The 17,662-nt window shown below is 51.8% G+C and overlaps 1 protein-coding gene across 2 annotated transcripts; it reads left to right on the forward strand.

Annotated features, from left to right (window-relative positions):
• The first annotated feature begins 7,280 nt into the window (after positions 1–7,280).
• DUSP15 (dual specificity phosphatase 15) lies at positions 7,281–16,075 on the forward strand. Of its 2 annotated transcripts, none has more exons than XM_023251357.2 (7): positions 7,281–7,398; positions 8,392–8,425; positions 10,042–10,124; positions 12,469–12,518; positions 13,254–13,328; positions 14,482–14,653; positions 15,508–16,075. In XM_023251357.2, the coding sequence occupies exons 1-7, from the start codon at positions 7,387–7,389 to the stop codon at positions 15,778–15,780; spliced, it is 699 nt and encodes a 232-aa protein (XP_023107125.1). In that variant the 5' UTR covers positions 7,281–7,386; the 3' UTR covers positions 15,781–16,075. The 2 variants fall into 2 exon arrangements, with proteins under 2 accessions (XP_023107125.1, XP_023107124.1); XM_023251356.2 differs by lacking the exon at positions 7,281–7,398 and adding an exon at positions 7,405–7,657.
• Positions 16,076–17,662: the final 1,587 nt, after the last annotated feature.

Consider the following 17,662-nt stretch of genomic DNA (forward strand, 5'->3'; position numbering starts at 1 on the left):
CAAGGCGACAGAGGGTGCCTGGATCCGCCGTGCTGATTGGATGAGCCGAGGCGCCTCCTCTCCGCGCGATTGGTGCGCCTGACCCGGGGCGCGGGAAGCTCGCGCGCCCCGGAGGTCCAGATCCCCCTATTCCCCAGAGCTTTCCCTCCCAGCCCGTAGCCTCCGCGACCCGGGGGCGCACCCGGCCGGAGACTGGCTGCCTTTCGCAGGCACTTACTGCGCCTCCTCCAGCTACGTTTCGCTTGACCTAAGAGCAGCTAGCCTGAAAAGTGGCCAGTCTTTGGTAAATGCAACGGCACTGTTTCTTTACTCGGTGCCTCACTAAGTCAGTCACCTTGTCAGTTGGTCAGTTGGCAACGTGGCCAGGCACTCCTGCTTTTGCTCAGCCACTCTCTCTAATTCTTAGGCACCAACTCGATGCCAGGAGTCACCTCAACGCCTGCTGACGAGTCTGCTAGTGCCTATCCGTAACAATTCATTCTTGGCACTGCAGCTAAAGAGCATTAAAAAAAAAATTTTGTTTTTAATGTTTATTTTTGAGACTGAGCCAGAGACAGAGTGCACGTCGGGGAGGGTCAGGCAGAGGGTGACACAGAATCTGAAGCGGGTTCCAGGCTCTGAGCCATCAGCACAGAGCCCAACAGGGGGCCCGAACTCAGGAACTGTGAGTTCATGACCCCAGCCAAAGTCGGCCGGCCGCTTTACCCACTGAGCCACTCAGGCGCCCCTATAGAGCATTCTAGAACAGGAATCCCATCGTGTCTCTACACTACATATAGCCTGAAGTAGCAATTTGTTTGCCATTGAACCTTGTATTGACTCCCTGCCTTTTCCTGCCTCACTTCTCCACTGTCTTGGGATCTATATACCAACCATAACTGATTAGAAACTGTTAAAAAAAAATGTGTTGTTTGTTTTATAGCAACAAAATATAAGTTATGTAGGAATATATCTAATAAAATATATGCAAGATGTTTCATTAAACAACAAGTTATTAAGCCTCTAGTCTTTCTTTTAATTTTAAGCCTCCAGTCTTATGGCATGCCTCATTCTTGACTTTGAGGATACAACAATGAACAAAACCAACAAGCAACTGCCCTTGTGGAGTGTATGTTCTCACAGGGAAAATTACAAAACATTGAAGGACACTAAAGAAGACCTGAATAGGGGCGCCTGGGTGGCGCAGTCGGTTAAGCGTCCGACTTCAGCCAGGTCACGATCTCGCGGTCCGGGAGTTCGAGCCCCGCGTCGGGCTCTGGGCTGATGGCTCAGAGCCTGGAGCCTGTTTCCGATTCTGTGTCTCCCTCTCTCTCTGCCCCTCCCTCGTTCATGCTCTGTCTCTCTCTGTCCCAAAAGTAAATAAACGTTGAAAAAAAAATTAAAAAAAATAAGGCCTGAATAAATGGAGGAATATACCCTGTTCATGGACTGGAAAACTCAATATCAAAAAGATGTGTATTTTCCCAAATTCAGTCAGGATTTTTGCGAAACTGTCTCAACCCAAGAGAGGCAAATATCAATGGAATAATAAGGGGATCCTAGAAACAGACACAGGTGCCCGTGTGCATGTGTGTGTGTGCATGTGTGTGTTTTAACTTGATGTGCAATAGAGGTGGCATCATAAGTCAGTGGGGAAAGGATGGGGAGCTCAGTATATAGCGTTCAGAAACTGGCTTTCTGTAGGAGTCAAAAATAGATGCTTAATTCAAGCAGGTTAAAGAATAAATACGGCAAACAAATACTTCAGGCTATTAGAAAATATACATATATATAATATTTTATGATGTCGTGGTGGAGAAAGATTTCTTAATAAAGCACAACTCAGCAGAGAAAATTAATCTGTGACCCTCTCAAAATCTAAACTGCCATACAACAAAAAAACATTGTAAGTTCAATTAAAAGACAAGCTACAGGGGTGCCTGGGTGGCTCAGTCGGTTAAGCGTCCGACTTTGGCTCAGGTCATGATCTCACGGTTTCATGAGTTCAAGCCCCGTGTTGGGCTCTGCGCTGACAGTGCAGAGCCTGCTTGGGATTTGCTCTCTCTCCCTCTCTTTCTGCCCCTCCCCCACTAGCTCTCTCTCTCTCTCTCTCTCTCTCTCTCTCAAAAATAAATAAATAAAGGTAAAAAAAATAAAAAAAGGTAAAAAAAGGTAAATAAATAAAGGTAAAAAAAAAAAAGACAAGCTACAGATGAGGAGGAAATATCTGCAACACATATAACAAAGGACCAGTACTCAAAGAACTACAAACTATTAAGAAAAAGACTACTCTTACCTCACAAAAGAAAACTGGACAAAGTACATGAATAGAAAACTTTCAGCAGAAGAAACTCAAGTAGCCAATAAGCAAATTGAGATATGTAAATCAAAACAATTATAAAATATTATTTTAAACACATCATCTAGATAAAAATAAGAACATTTAAAAAATATTTTTTTAACGTTTATTTATTTTTGAGAGAGAGAGACAGAGCATGAGCGGGGAGAGGCAGAGAGAGAGGGAGACACAGAATTGGAAGTGGGCAGGCTTCAGGCTCCGAACTGTCAGCACAGAGCCCGATGTGGGGCTCGAACTCATGAACTGTGAGATCATGACCTGAGCTGAAGTTGGACACCTAACTGACTGAGCCACCCAGGCACCCCTAATGTCAAGTATCTTTAAGGATGTGTGGAAATCAAACCTTTATATGCTGTTGGTACAGTCACACTTTGGAAGGCCATTTGCAATATCTCATAAAGTTGAAAATGCACACAACTCACAACCTGATTCCACTACTGGACATTTTTCTAGAAGCTCTCTGAATACAGCTGCACAACCTGGGGACTATCACTTTGAGGCAAGACGTCATCCTTCCCTAAAGAAATTCTCATTCTTGTTCATAGGTTATATGTACAAGGATGTTCATTGCAACATTCTTTTTTTTTTTTAACGTTTATTTATTTTTGAGACAGAGAGAGACACAGCATGAACGGGGGAGGGGCAGAGAGAGAGGGAGACAGAATCGGAAGCAGGCTCCAGGCTCTGAGCCATCAGCCCAGAGCCCGACGCGGGGCTTGAACTCGCGGACCACGAGATTGTGACCTGAGCTGAAGTCAGACGCTTACCCGACTGAGCCACCCAGGCGCCCCTCTTTTTTTTTTTAAGAGAGAGAGAGAGCACAAGCGGGGAGAGGGCCAGAGGGAGAGAAAAGAGAGAGAGAGAGAGAGAGAGAGAGAGAGAGAGAGAATATCCCAAGTAGGTTCCACACTCAGTGCAGAGGCCAATGTGGGGCTCGATCCCACAACCCTGGGGTCATGACCTGAGCCAAAATCAAGGTTGGGTGCTCGGGGAGCCTGGGTGGCTCAGTTGGGTAAGCATCTGACTTTGGCTGAGGTCATGCTCTCACGCTGGTAAGTTCAAGCGCCGCACTGGGCACTGTGCTGACAGCTCAGAGCCTGGAGTCTCCTTCAGACTCTGTGTCTCCCTCTCTCTCTCTCTCTTCCCCTCCCCACTCTCAAAAATAAATAAACATTAAAAAATTAAAAAAAGAGTTGGATGTTCAACCAACTCAGGCACCCCAAAACATTCTTTATACTCATAAGAAATATTAGAAACAATCTAAATGTCCACTCCTAGCGAGATGGATTAATAAAATGGAATATATTCTAATAAAAATACTATAATGCTAAAAATTAATGTTCCAGATCTATATCAACATAAAAGTAACCCCAAACTTACTGTTGAGTGAATAAAAGAGACTTGCAGGATGACAAATATTTTTAAAGGTTGAAATTTGTATTAATTATAAACATACAAAAGTGTATTCTACATACTTACGGATATATTGGCATTCAAAGTTTAAAAATACGACTAGAAAGATGCACACCAAACTCACAATAGTGGTTTCCTCTAGGGAGAGTGAAGGAAGAAGGGAGAGGAGAGGAAACTCCAACTGCTTTAAGTTTATTTGGAACATTTTGTTTTATTTAAGCAACACAGTTGAAGCCAATTAGCCAAAGTAGTCTTATCCGGATTTATTTTTTGGTTTTTGCCATAATAATAAAAGAATATCAATACTACCATAGAGGAAGAATTTTAGGATGCTTTGGGAATGCATAACTGTGGGGTCTAACCATCTTTAATTGGAGTCAGCAGACTGGCGGGACGAAATGGGAGCTAGTCTGGTAAAGGGGATGGGAAGAGCATTCCAGACAGAGGGAACGGCATGTGCAAAATTGGAAATCAGAGAGAGTGAAGCGTGTTTGTGGAAGTGAATGCCGATCAGTGACCAGGAAAGAGTTAGGGAAGAGGGGAGAGATGAGGCTGCCAACGCTGTATGTTTTGCTGTTTCCTTTTTTTTTGTTTTTTTTTTTTTTTTGTTTGTTTGTTTTTTTGACAAATGTGGAAACAGAGCCCTAGTGAGGAGAACAGAACCCGGGCTTCCTAACTCCCTGTCAGTTGCTTCAGGCAAATCATAATGACAATGGTAACAATGAAGATGTATTATATGCCTGTCTCTCTACGAGGTACTTGAAATATGTCCTCCTCATCTCACTAGAGACCTATGAGGTTTTTCCTTCCTGTGTTACAGCTGATGATACCGAGACTCACAGAAGTTAAGAAATTTGCTCCAAGTCACAGAGGCAGAAGCCAGATCCCACAAGGCCTTGTGTGCTATGCTAAAGAGATAGAGCTTTTTCCAAAGGGCATTGGCCAGTGTATGATGTTCCTATTGTAGCTGTAATTAGCACAAACTCAGTGACCTAAGGCAACACAAACACGTGAGTTTACCGGGTTTTTTAAAAAATGTTTATTACTTTTGAGAGAGAGAGAGAGTGCACAAGCAGGGGAAGGACACACAGAGAGACAAAGGGAGACACAGAATCTGAAGCAGACTCCAGGCTCCGAGCTCTCAGCGCTGAGCCTGACACGGGGATCCAACTCATGAACCCGTGAGGTCGTGACCTGTGCTGAAGTGGAGCCACCCAGGCGCCCTGAGCTTACAGTTTTTGAGGTCAGAAGTCTGAGGTGGATTTCATTAGGCTGAGATTAAGGCGTCGGCAGGGCCGGGTTCCTAGGAGGCTCTAGGAGAAAATCTGTTTCCTTGCTTTTTCCACCTGCATTCCTTGGCTCATGGCCCCCTTCCATCTTGAAAGCCACCAATCCTACCACTCTGACCTCTGTTTCTTTTCTTTTCTTTTTTTTTTTTTTATAATCTGAAATTTATTGTCCAACTGGTGTCTATACCAAACCCCGTGCTCATCTCAACAGATGCCTTCCTCAGTGCCCATCACCCACTGTCCCCTCCCTCCCATCCCCCCATCAACCCTCAGTTTAGTCTCAGTTTTTAAGAGTCTGTCATGGTTTGCCTCTTTCCCTCTCTGTAACTTTTCCCCCCCTTCCCCTCCCCCATGGTCTTCTGTTAAGTTTCTCAGGATCCACATAAGAGTGGAAACATATGGTATCTGTTTTTCTCTCTATGACTTATTCCACTTAGCATAACCCTCTCCAGTTCCATCCACGTTGCTACAAAAGGCCATATTTCATTCTTTCTCATTGCCAAGACCTCTGTTTCTATCGTCATATCCCCCCAGATTCTATTCTCCTGCCTCCCTCTCTCACTTATAAGAACCTGGGTAATTACATTGGGCCCACCCAAATAATCCAGGACAATCTTTCCATCTGATGGCCAGCTCATGAGCAACTTTAATTCCATCCACAGCCTTAATTCCCCCTTCCCATATAACATAACATATTCACAATTCCCAGGAATCAGAGCATGGACGTCTTTGGGGAGATCATTATTTTGCCTACCACAATGAACCACACTGAAGTGTTGTGTGGTTTTTTTTATTTAATTTTTTAAAGTTTATTTATTTGGAGAGAGAACTGAGATGTGCTGTACGTGTAAGATAGACACTGGATTATGAAGACTTAATACACTAAAAAGGATGTAAAATGTTTCAACAATTTGAAAATATTGGCTACGGGTTGAAGTGATAATATTTTTGATATATCGGGTTAAATAAAAACTTATTTACAACCTGTTTCTTTCTACCTTTTTAATGTGGGTGCTAGAAAATTTAAGATTACGCGTGTGGCCCACGTTACATTTCTGTTGGGTGGTGCTGGTCTACACTTGTAGCCAATGAAGGTAGGAACCGTCTCTGCTTTAGCCACCTCTGTGTCCCTAATATCTAGCATGTAGTAGGTATTCAGTAAGCATTTGTTGAATAATTTCGTTTTTATGAGAACCCCGTGCACAGGGAGAGATGAGACAGGCAGACCCATGTATAGTGTGAATTCAAGGGAGAAAGAAATGCCAGGGAGTTTTAGTTCTCTCCAGTCACTGCATTTCAAACCGAGTTAACTCTCGGTCCTGCTCTGTACCAACATTCCCCCCCCACCCCAGACACCTACTATGTAGATGGGGGGTGGGGGGGGGGAGGGTGGCCGGAGGAGCCAAGCTGGCTCAGCTACTTCTATTTCAGACCCCCAGGAGGTGCCTGGTCTCAACTATTTTTACATTCTTCATCTTTGGTCCTAGCAGCCAGAAAGGCTCACTTCAACACCCTGAGACACAGATAGGGTAGCTGGAACCCCAGAGGAAGTTGTCCAGGGTCAGCCAGCAGGGCAGAGCTGAAGAGGGCCTGGAACGTTATCAGGTCCAGGACTCTTGCCTCTAACTATATCTTCCTGGAGTCTCCTTTACTCCAAGGGACCCAGGTGTCTGTAACCCCCTGCCCCTCACCTCCCTCTCCTCACATTTTAGCTCTGATTTCTTGAAGCCTCTAAAGGTGGTTATGCCTGGTCTCAGCAGATGCTGACCCAAAGCAGAAGGGAGGAAAGGATGAGAGGGAGGGAGACTGGATGGATGGATGGATGGATGGATGAATGGACGGACCGGGGGAGGGATGAATGGGTGGACTGGAGGATGGGAGGGCAGATGGCTGCATGAATTGGAGACGAGGATGGCTGGCTGGTAGGAGGCCCGCATGGGGGCGGGGCAGGAGTGGGGACGGACCGAAAGAAGGAATTACCCACACAGTGTCTGAATATGGGGGGACCCACAGCGATCCAAGTTCAGGCCCCCGTCACGTTTCTGCTAGGAAACCGCGGCCAGGCCCAGGGAGCTGGGCGTGCTGCCCCAGGGCCCGCAGGGAGGTCCGGGCAGCGCCCGAGCTGTGATCTGAGCGGCTGCGCCACCGGCCGGGGGCTCTTCCCGCCCCCGCGCCCACCCCGCCCGCGCCAGACGGTGCCAGGTGGGGGGGGAGCCCCCGCCCCCACCTCCGGAGGTGGCGGCCCCACGCGGCCCAACAAGCTGCCGTTGTCCCGCGGGCCCTGGGCCCGGCACACTGGGGCTTTGTCCAGCCCCCCGCCGCGACCCACGGTGGGGGGGGCCCCACATGACCGAGGGGGTAGGAGGAGCCTGCGGCGGCGGTGGCGGCGGCGGCGGCGGCGGCTCCACCACCATTTCCCTCCCTGGCCGGGGGTCGGCGGGCGGTGGTGGCGGCGGCGGCGGCGGCGGCGGCCGGGCAGGGGCCCCTGTTCCCCGCCAGGCTGCAGGCGCCGGGCGTGGGCCAGCAGGGCAGCTGTGACCCGAGCGCTCTCCGGGCGGCGAGCTGGGGGTGCGCCCGGACCCCCGTCCCCGTGATCATGGGGAATGGCATGACCAAGGTAGGGGGTCGGGGATCGCGCAGCTCGCACCTGGCCGCCCCCAGTGTCGCCGCGGCGCAGGCTCTGCCCCGGTCGCTGTGCCCGCCTCTGACCTTCTGGCCCTCTCTCTGACGCTCTGTGTGTCCAGATCTCTATCTCCCGGTGACTCTCTGACCCTGCGTCCCTGTGTCTTCTGCTTACGTCTCTGTCTTCCTGTGTCTCTCTGGTCTGTTCTCCCTGTGCCTCTGTCTCTCTGCCTGTTTCTGTGACTCTATTTCTTGCTGGGTCTTTCTGTGGCTGTCACTCCCACACTCTATCTCTCTGGGTCCCTTTCCCTGTCTCCAGCTGTCTCTGTGTCCCTTGTCTCTGACTCCTTGGACTCTGTCTGGTGCTGTTTCTTCATCCTTCCCCCTCTGCCTCTGCTTGACCCTCCACCTGTCCCTGCCTTCCCACCTCCCTCTTCAGACCCCCCCCCCCCCCGCACCTGGTAAGTCCACCTCTCCCCTTGCCCCACTCCTCTGTGATCCTCCTCCCCTCTCTTCTCACCCCTGCCCAAGCTAGCTTCCCCTGGTGCCCCTCTCCTGCCATCCCCGGCCCCTCTCACAGTCCAGGCCCAAGAGGGAGAGGAGATGGCTCCCTGAGTCCTGAGGTCCAGACACCTCACATGGGACAGAGATGGGCTGTGGGCCCCCCAGCCGCCAGGTGGGCAGGGCATGCACCCCTACCCCACTGACCACAGCCTGTCTCTCCTGTAGGTACTTCCTGGACTCTACCTCGGAAACTTCATTGGTGAGCACTGCCCACACTGTCCCAAGGCTGTGGCACTCTGCCTGTCCCAGGCCTGTGTCCACCATTCATGCTCCAGCCCACGCACCTTGGAAGCGCTCAGGAATGGGGCCGGGGGCAGGGAAGCAATGCCAGGCTGGGAGGGAGAGGGAGCTCATGAGGACTAAGGGCTATGTGGGCGGGGAATGTCCTCAGTGCTGAGGGCTCAGAACCGCCCTTTCTGCCAGATGCCAGGCAAGTCTGCACCTGCTCTGAGCCCCAGCCTCTCCCTCAGCACAAGGTCCACTCACCTCTAAGGGCTCTTACAGCCCTGAGGTTCTGAGTTGAGGTCTGTTTGGGGGTGCTGCTTCTAGCTGGGAAACTGGGAGCCTTCCCCACCCCACCACAACCTTCTACACAGAGGGGCGGTCTCTGGAGACTAGACTCTACCTCAGAAACTTGGTAGTGAGCACTGTCCCCTCTTTCCCAAGGCCATGGCACTTTATCTGTCCCAGGCCTGTGCTAAGAGACAGGCTGAGCCTGAGACTCCACACATTTCCATGTGCAGTCAGAGAAAACTTCAGAGAGGGAGGGGCATCTGTGCGAGGGGCAAGGTTTTCCCCACCACGCCTGCGCCTCTCCCACCCGACCCGGCTTAGATGCTCCACTCTCATAAATCTGATCTCCTCCCTGGAAGGCCCCTCGGCAGTTCATGCCGCTTGATTTCGGAGTACTAGGCTAAGTAAGCTCTGAATCCTTTTTAAGTCCGTAGCCCCATGAGGGTAGGGGCCACGAAACTGCCCCCACACCCTCATACCCAGCCAAGGCTGCACCTAGTAAGCACTCAGTAAATGTGTTGAATGAAGTAGACATTTGGAGAAGGAGGGGAGGAGTGTTATTTATTCTAATGATAAAAAAATCTGCACACACTGGGATTCCCGCTCCTAGAAACAGCCACTGATGGAAGCATGAGGTTCATCCCTGGGTCAGTTTACATAGATCTTTGTAGATACAGATATAATATGTAAAATACAAATAGGAACCTGTTCTGCATGCTGTTCTGTAACCTGTTTCCTATTTAATAATATATTGTGGACACACTGGCTCATCAGCACATAGAGGTCTTTTCAATGGGCAGCACAGTATTCAAGGATGACAATACTTATTTATCCAGTTCTCTTACGGTGGACGTGTAGGTTGCCCCCATTTTTTAACTATTTCTGGTGTGTCTGCTGTTATAAGCAGAACCGCAGAGAACTTCATCCTCTACACCCAGCTTTCTGTGTGAGCAAACCCCTCTGTAGACAGGATTCCTGGAAATAAGAGTTGCTGGATCAAGGATATGCCAGGGAAGGGTGTTTGCCATGGAAGGAAACAGCCTGGGCAAGACCAGGAAGAGGCTGGGCTGTTGCCTATGGGTGCCCCCGCGACGAGACTGAAGCGTTGGGGTGTGGTAGGACCTGTCACGGCAGGAGCGTGACAGGAAGTGGCCAAGGAGCAGGGAGCTGGCAGAGGGTGGGCCAGAGTGGAGAGGGAGAGGTGGGGAGGGGAGCTGGGCAGTGAGCTCCCACCCTTCGTGGCCAACAGGGACACGTAAGCTGCACCCACCAGATTGGCTCAGGCATCCTGTCTCTTTTCAGATGCCAAAGACCCGGACCAGCTGGGCCGGAATAAGATCACACACATCATCTCCATCCACGAGTCACCCCAGCCTCTGCTGCAGGTACTCTCTACCCACATCTTTGGGCTGTGTGTAGGTGGGGAAGGGGGCTTCCGACCCCCAGTGGCACCCATTTATCAAGGACTTACCATGCGCCAGGTCCTATACTGTCTTCCTGACCTATACTAGGTCATTCCATTAAAAACTGATTTGTTTTACATTAGCAACCCCATTTGATCCCTGTTTGGCCACTAGGGCCCAGAGAGGTCAAGTAACTTGCCTGAGGTCACACATTCAGGAAGCTGAGGAGCTAAGATTTGACCATCTGACCCCAGAGGCCTCACCCTGAATCTTAAAGAGGACTCTACATGGGCTGAATGCATGGCTACAAATGGATGATTCTGGGTTCTGTGTCTTGCCATGTAATCTTGAGCTGTGACTTCACCTCTCTGGGCCTCTGATCCCTCAGTCCTGTCTGCCCCCAGAGAGGCTGTTGTGAGGAGGCAAAGGGGCTGCAGGACGGTGAAGATGCTTTGCACGTTGTAAAGCACGGCCCCCACCGGAAGGGTTGGTACCGGTTTTCTGGAGTCCTGGAAAAGAGGGGGTATGGGTGTTATAAACCAGAAGAGAAAAGTAGGAAATCCAGACCACTTATTCTGTAATCTTGGGCACAGGACTTCATCTCTCTAAGCCTCAGTTGCACCTACCTCACTGAGTTGTTAACAGCCGCAAAACAGCCAACAACTTACAGGTGATATAACAAAGCTAGTCATATTCTTATCCCATAAAGACAGCCCGCTCCTCCTAATCTGTTAGAGTCTGTGTCACCCACTAAAGGGGAAGAACAGTGGGCAGAAAAGGGCTCTGGAGATCTGAGCTCCAAACCAGGTTCACAGATTTGCTGTGTGACCTTGGACAGGTTCCTCTCAGTCTCTGGGCCTGAGTTTCCCCCTGTGTCAGATTTGACGGTCTCTAAGAGCAACTTCCAATAATCTGTGGTGCTCAGTGTCATTCAAACAAGAAATTTCCAGGTCAATGGAGTCTGACTTTGCTTTATAGGGCAGGCTTGTTTTGGAGTATTTGGAGTATGCGGTCACTAGATTGCACAGGGAAGGTTGTCAAGTCGTGAATAGATTGACTAATGAAGCGACTGCTTGCCAAACGAGTCCCCACTCCAACCGCCTTCCCCTCTTCCCACAGGCAGCCCTGCCTCCCCGTCTATTTACCAGCCAGGGTTTGATAATGGCAAGCAATCCCAAGGCCAAATGTGTTGCAAAGTGAAATTGCAAACCTTGCAAAAGATGCAGGATGGTGTGACCTTGGGAAAAGTGAGTCAGAGCAGGGCTGGAATCTCACCCAAGGCCATTAACAAATGAGGATCTGGCCTGGGGTCCCTTAGCTTGTGGCTGAGGGTGGGCCAGGCACTTGAAAAGAGTCATTTGAATATCAAAGAATTAAAAGAGGTCCTTGAGAAGAGTGATTCTTGAGCACAAATCATCTTTATGATCTTGTGTGAAGGTTAAGCATGAAGTAGAGGATATTATAGCAAGTTTGTTGGAGAAATTACTGGCAATGCATTCCTTGATTATTTTAATAATTAGCACATAGTTTGATAACCATAACTAATGAGCCATATAAACTTATTTTCATGGCTTTGTTTCTTTTCAAGGTAATAAAATGTTTTGCCCTTTTTTAAATTTTATTTTTTATTATATTCTTCAAATTTTTTTAGAGAGAGAGCACACACGGGGGGAGAAGGGCAGAGGAAGAGAGAGAGAGAGAGGGAGAGAGAGAGAGAGAGAGAGAGAGAGAGAGAGAGAGAGAGAATCCCAAGCAGGCTCCACACTCAGCGCAGAGCCCAACACGGGGCTTGATTTCACAACCCTGGGATCATGACCTGAGCTGAAATCAAGATGCTCAACTGACTGAGCCACCCAGGCGCCCATGCTCTTTTTAAAAAAGTAATCTCTGTGCTCAACACGGGGCTCAAACTCACAACCCTGAGATCAAGAGTTGCACGCTCTATTGACTGAGCCAGCCAGGCACCCCCTGTTTTGCCCTTTTTATGCTATAGTTTTGTAATCCTCATTTGGAGGAGAGTTACTGCTGTGGCCCTTTCCCACCTCTTAAAGGTCCCTGGATCCTTTTTATCAAGTCCTCATGCCCAAGTCACCTTATGAGTTTAGGATACCATCTTCTCAGAAGGTTCTGGATAGAGCTGGGAGGCACTCACGCATGCTATCTACCCTCTTCAGATAGAGAGGGCAACAGTGGCTCAGAGAGGGCAACAGTGGCTCGGAGAGGGGTGGGAACTGGCCCGGGATCATGAGGTGCTTGGGCAGCCCAGGCCAGGGTCAGGGCTGCAGCCAAGGGCCCCCCACTGCCCATGTGTGTTTTGTACTTGCAGGACATAACCTACCTTCGCATCCCTGTGGCAGACACCCCTGAGGTACCCATGTAAGTTCTCTGGATACACCAACAGATGGACAGACAGCTGCCGTCTGTGGTGATGCGGGGCGGGGGGGGGGGGAGGAGATCTGGGGGAGGACAGAGAGGACTCACACCAGAAAGCTGTCCTGGGGACCCTCGCACCAGTGGTCACTCAGACCTATGTCTGTCTCAGCCATGCCCTGGCCAATGCCCCTGGCCAAGACTCTTAATCTCCCAGAGCTCGGTGTCTTCAGCTGAAGAAATGGAGAGACTGTCCTGTCTCAGGACCAGATGCCCCAGCAGATCTGAAGGCTCAGCCAGTTCCTGGCCCTGGAGTTAAGATGTCTGGGCTCCAGCCAGGCTTTGCCATTTACTAGCTGTGTAACCTTGCACGAATTGCTCTGAGAGGGATCAAAGATCAGATTGCAGACCCCAGAGGAGTGGGACTCCTCTGTCTCCTCCCACTCATTGCCTTGAAAGATCAAGATAAACCCTCTATGACAATAGGATCCGTGGGACCCACTGGAGAGGTGCTCCTGCCTCTGTGGCAGGATTTCTCATTATTGGCTCTTTCACTGGCTGAAATGCCACCATTGTTGCTTCACACACACCTCCACTTGTACTATAGTCCTGGCCCCTATTCGCTGCATGGGCTGGCTGACTTGAGGACCCAGGGCTCTTGACCTCCCATCAGTGGGGAGGGAGACAACTCCCAGGAGACCTGCCCCCCAGCGCTCCCTACCCTGTTGCTTTCTTCTCTAGCAAAAAGCACTTCAAAGAATGTATCAACTTCATCCACTGTTGCCGCCTCAATGGGGGGAACTGCCTTGTGCATTGGTGAGTTAAGAGAGGAATGAGGGCAGGAAGTAGGGGAACTGCCCTCCCAAACACACACTCACCCTATGGGGAATGGGGAACCTGGGGGGCACCTTCTCCAGCCTGTTGCCATATATGACAGTCCATCAGTCCTCTCATGGAGGCTGATCAGGGGCTCCAACCAGGGCTCTGTGCCTTACCAGCTGTGTGGCCAAGGCCAAAGAGCGGTTTCTCCCCGTTTCTCCCGAGGCTCCATTTCCTCATCCGTAAAATAGGGAAAAGAATGTTGACCTGCTGGGCTACCAGGAGGGATAGGAAGGTAGCTCGACACTCTCCAACAGTTCTGGCTCCCTCTCCTCCCCTCTAGGCTTTTGAGGAAATAGGGCAGAGCAGGAACCCTGGGCTGGGAGACAGGACCCCTGAGTCCTCCCATGGCCCCTGGATCAGTTGATGTCATTCATCCCTTAACTTCCCACTGAGCACCTACCCTACGCTGGGCTCAAGGCAGCCCTGCCAGAGCCCAAATCATAGGAGCAGCTCCTCCAACCTGTCACCCTCTGTCCCCCTTCCCCACACTCCAGCCGCCTTGGCCAACTCCCCACACTTCAAATCCACCAGCTCCCACCTCATGGGCTTCATACACTGCCCAGAATGTTCTTGACTGACGCTTACCCATCTTTCAGGACTCAGCTTGCTGGCACTACCTTCCCTAATCCCTCTCCATTAACTAGACTAATACCTTTTCCTATAGGATCTCCTAGCTCCTGGACTCATCTTCAGAGCAGTTATCACCCTTGAATTGTTTCCCTGGTTAGCGTCTGTCTCCCCCAACCATACTGTAAGCCCTAGGATGGCAGAGACAATGTCTATTAATTCCCCGCCATGTCCCCAGTTCCTGAAAAATAACAGATGGTCAGGAAATGTGTGTTGAATGGATGAAGTGATGTTTCACTCGGACCTTTGATGTGGGAGAGTGCCAGGGGGATACTCCAGGCAGAAGGAACAGCACGGGCAAAGGAAATAGGAAAACAGGTCCTAGTGGGTTCTTTGTGATGGGAGCTCAGGAGGAGAGGGTGGGAGAGCTGAGGTGGAGACCGGGTGCCTGGGGGTAGGGCATGGAGGAGATCGGACCTTCCCTGAAGCCTGGTGGGTGGGTGGGTGGGGGGTCTCCCAGCTTTGCAGGCATCTCCCGCAGCACCACCATCGTGACGGCATATGTGATGACTGTGACGGGGCTTGGCTGGCGGGACGTGCTTGAAGCCATCAAGGCCACCCGGCCCATCGCCAACCCCAACCCAGGCTTTAGGCAGCAGCTTGAAGAGTTTGGCTGGGGCAGTTCCCGGAAGGTAGGGGCTCGGGCAGAGGCAGGAGCTGGGCAGGGCTAGGAGACTCTTCCTGCTTGAGTTGAGCACCGATTGCAAAGAATTTAGCCTGTGCTTCAGACCTGGCAGGAGATTTTGCTCGGGTCTTGAACTCATGACCCTTGAGCTAATCTAGCCCCTAGGTGTATTTTGTTCGGTCAGCCAGATGTTCCCTTTTCTTTTTTAGTTTAGAATTGGGTTGCCTTTGGGCCAGACTATGGACCCTTCAATTTGACCAGGTCCCAGCACTGTCTGCTCTACCTGCCTGGAACCTGAAGGCATTTGAATGTTTGACCCCTTTGGGGAGAAATGCCATTTCCCTACTCCACCCCTGGGTCCCTGGTGAGGCCAAATCAGTTCCTTCTCTTAGGCCCACTGGGCAGAGGGCACACGGGGATGGCAGGAACCGAGGCCTCCCTCGGAACAAGGGATGAGAGACACAAGAGAAGCAGCCTCAGGAAGCCTCTCTCCGGGGTGGCAGCCTGGTTCTCAGAGGCTGATGTGCAAGGCCGCGTTAGGAAAGAGGCGGGCAAAGAAGAGGCCGGCGTGGGTGGAGTTGATGCGCAGAGAAGAGGGTCTCCCCTGCGCCGGGGCGGGTGGGCGTCGCTTTAGCGGGTCGGAAGACGGGGTGGCAAAGGGGAAGGGGGGGGGGGTCCGGAGAAGATAGGGAGGAGGAGGCTCGTCTAGGGCGAGATGGGAGGATGCTCAGGAAGGGGAGGGGCCCAGAGAGGGGTGGGGAGCTCTCGGGCCGGCGGAAGCGACGAGGGCCGGGGTGCGGGGACCCGCCGGCGGCCTGGCACCGATCCCCGTCTCGTCCCCACCCCCCTCCCTTCCCCCAGCTCCGCCGGCAGCTGGAGGAGCGCTTCGGAGAAAGCCCTTTCCGCGACGAGGAGGAGGTGCGCGCGCTGCTGCCGCTGTGCAAGCGCTGCCGACAGGGCTCTGCGCCCGCGGCCGCGTCCCCCGCACCGCACGCGGCGGCCTCCGAGGGAACCCTGCAGCGCCTGGTGCCGCGGCCGCCCCGGGAGGCCCACCGGCCGCTGCCGCTGCTGGCGCGCGTCAAGCAGACTTTCTCTTGCCTCCCGCGGTGTCTGTCCCGCAAGGGCGGCAAGTGAGGATCCCGGCCCGCCGTCGCGCCCCTCTTCCTCCCGACTCGACTGGTCCCCTTCGGGGCTGTCTGGGCCGCCCACGGCCTCCAGGACGGGTCCAGAGCCTGTGGGAGCCCCCGCGGCGGCCTGAGCCCCGTCCCCATGCCCGCCCTGCTCGTCCGCGTCCGCAGTCTGTGTGTCCTCCAACTCTGCGCGTCTCTGTGTCTGGGCCGGCCTGCTGCAGCCGCCTGGTGCCTTAGTCCTTGGGCCGGGGGGAGGGGGCACCCGGGCCTCCATCCTTAAAGGCAGCGGGAGTGGGAGTGGGTGGGTGGGTGGGGGTTAGGTGGGCCTGGAGGATATTAAAGAGACACAGAAGCTGTCTGTCTGAGCTCCTCCTAATCATTCCGCAAGGGCGGGGGTGCAGAACTCTGCCGGGGGCTGGAGCCTGCCACCTCCCATAAGTTGCAGTGGGCAGGGCTGAACTCCGAGACTCCATGCTGCCCTGACCCCCCACCCCCACCCGTCCCCGGAGCCCTGGCCTCCTGAAAAGGCCCCTGAACCCCTCCTTCTCCCTGAACCTCTTTCTTCTTCTGAGCCCTTCTCTTCCTCACCAGCTCCCTCCTCTTCCCTATTTACAGATCCTAGCTAGTAAGCCATAGGGGAGTGCCTTTTTCATGCCTGCCTGTTTACATGCATGAGTGCACTTAATCCTCGGGAGGAAACTGAGGCTCAGAAAGGGTAGGCAGCTTGCCTGAGGACAGCTAGAGTAGGGGAAGCTGGATTTGAACCTGGGCAGTCTGTGCCCTGTGGTGGTTGTTAAGAGGCAGTTCCTTAGTGCCCATTTTATTTGGATTATTTGGGGCTTTTTGGTGGTAACTTGAATATGTTCTTTATATATTTCGGATATTAACTCCTTTTTGGATAGATCATTTGCAAATACCTTCTCCCACTAAGAGCCTGCCCACCTAGAGCTGAAAGCCCCAGGGCAGCCACTGAGGAGAGAAGGCTTCAGGGCAGCCCAAGAAAGCAGCAAACTGACCCCAAGGGTACACAGAGGTCATCCGAGCTGAGTTTTCCTAACCTAAAGGTTACTTTCAACTGGGGTTGAGAGGGGTCTGAAAAAACCCTGACCTAATAGCCACTTGTATGGGGTTCCTGTTATGCACCAAGCACTGTTCAGAGACTATGCACCAAGACTGTGTTCAGAGCTGTGGGGGAGGCCCAGATGCCAGTACTGGGAGTTCGAGGATGGATGAAATAATCCTCACCTGCTGCCCAACCTGCTCCTCAGGAAACAGGTTGGTGTCCAAGGTCACCAGCTAGCAAGTGGTGGGGCTGGGATTTGAATCCAAGCAGTCAGGCTGGGAAGTTGAGGGCACGCCATTCTCCTAGTTACTATGATTCTGCCACCCAGAAATATGAAGAGACTGTCTGACACACTTCAGCTTCACGCCTAGATGTCGTCATTACCCTTGGATTCAATCCTATGAAATGCCTTGGGCCCTCACTGGAGCCCTACAGTGAGTCTGAATCCTGGCCACACCCATAGAGGTGTCAGAACTGAGTGGCTGTTGGCATGTGAGAACAAAGGGGTGAGGAGCATAAAGAAGGCCCCCCCTGACCCTCAAGGCGCCCATGAAGGACAGTGCTACCAGCCTCTGGTCAATGCTGACTGGGCATCCAGCTCTGTGCTCCCTTGGGGTTGAGTTTCCCCATGTGCACAGCAAAGGCTGCACTGCCTGACCTCTTTCAAATCACAACCCCCCTTTGGCAATTGAATGAAAGACACAAGCCCTGGAAAATGCATAGGCATGAAAAAATTTGCATACACTTTCTGCGGGGTTGGGTGGGGGTGTCCATAAACCCCAGGCGTAAGCTGTTGGAAGGCAGTGTGGGGAACTGTTTAGGT

Source organism: Felis catus, chromosome A3 (assembly GCF_018350175.1).
Source record: "Felis catus isolate Fca126 chromosome A3, F.catus_Fca126_mat1.0, whole genome shotgun sequence".
Taxonomy (NCBI): domain Eukaryota; kingdom Metazoa; phylum Chordata; class Mammalia; order Carnivora; family Felidae; genus Felis; species Felis catus.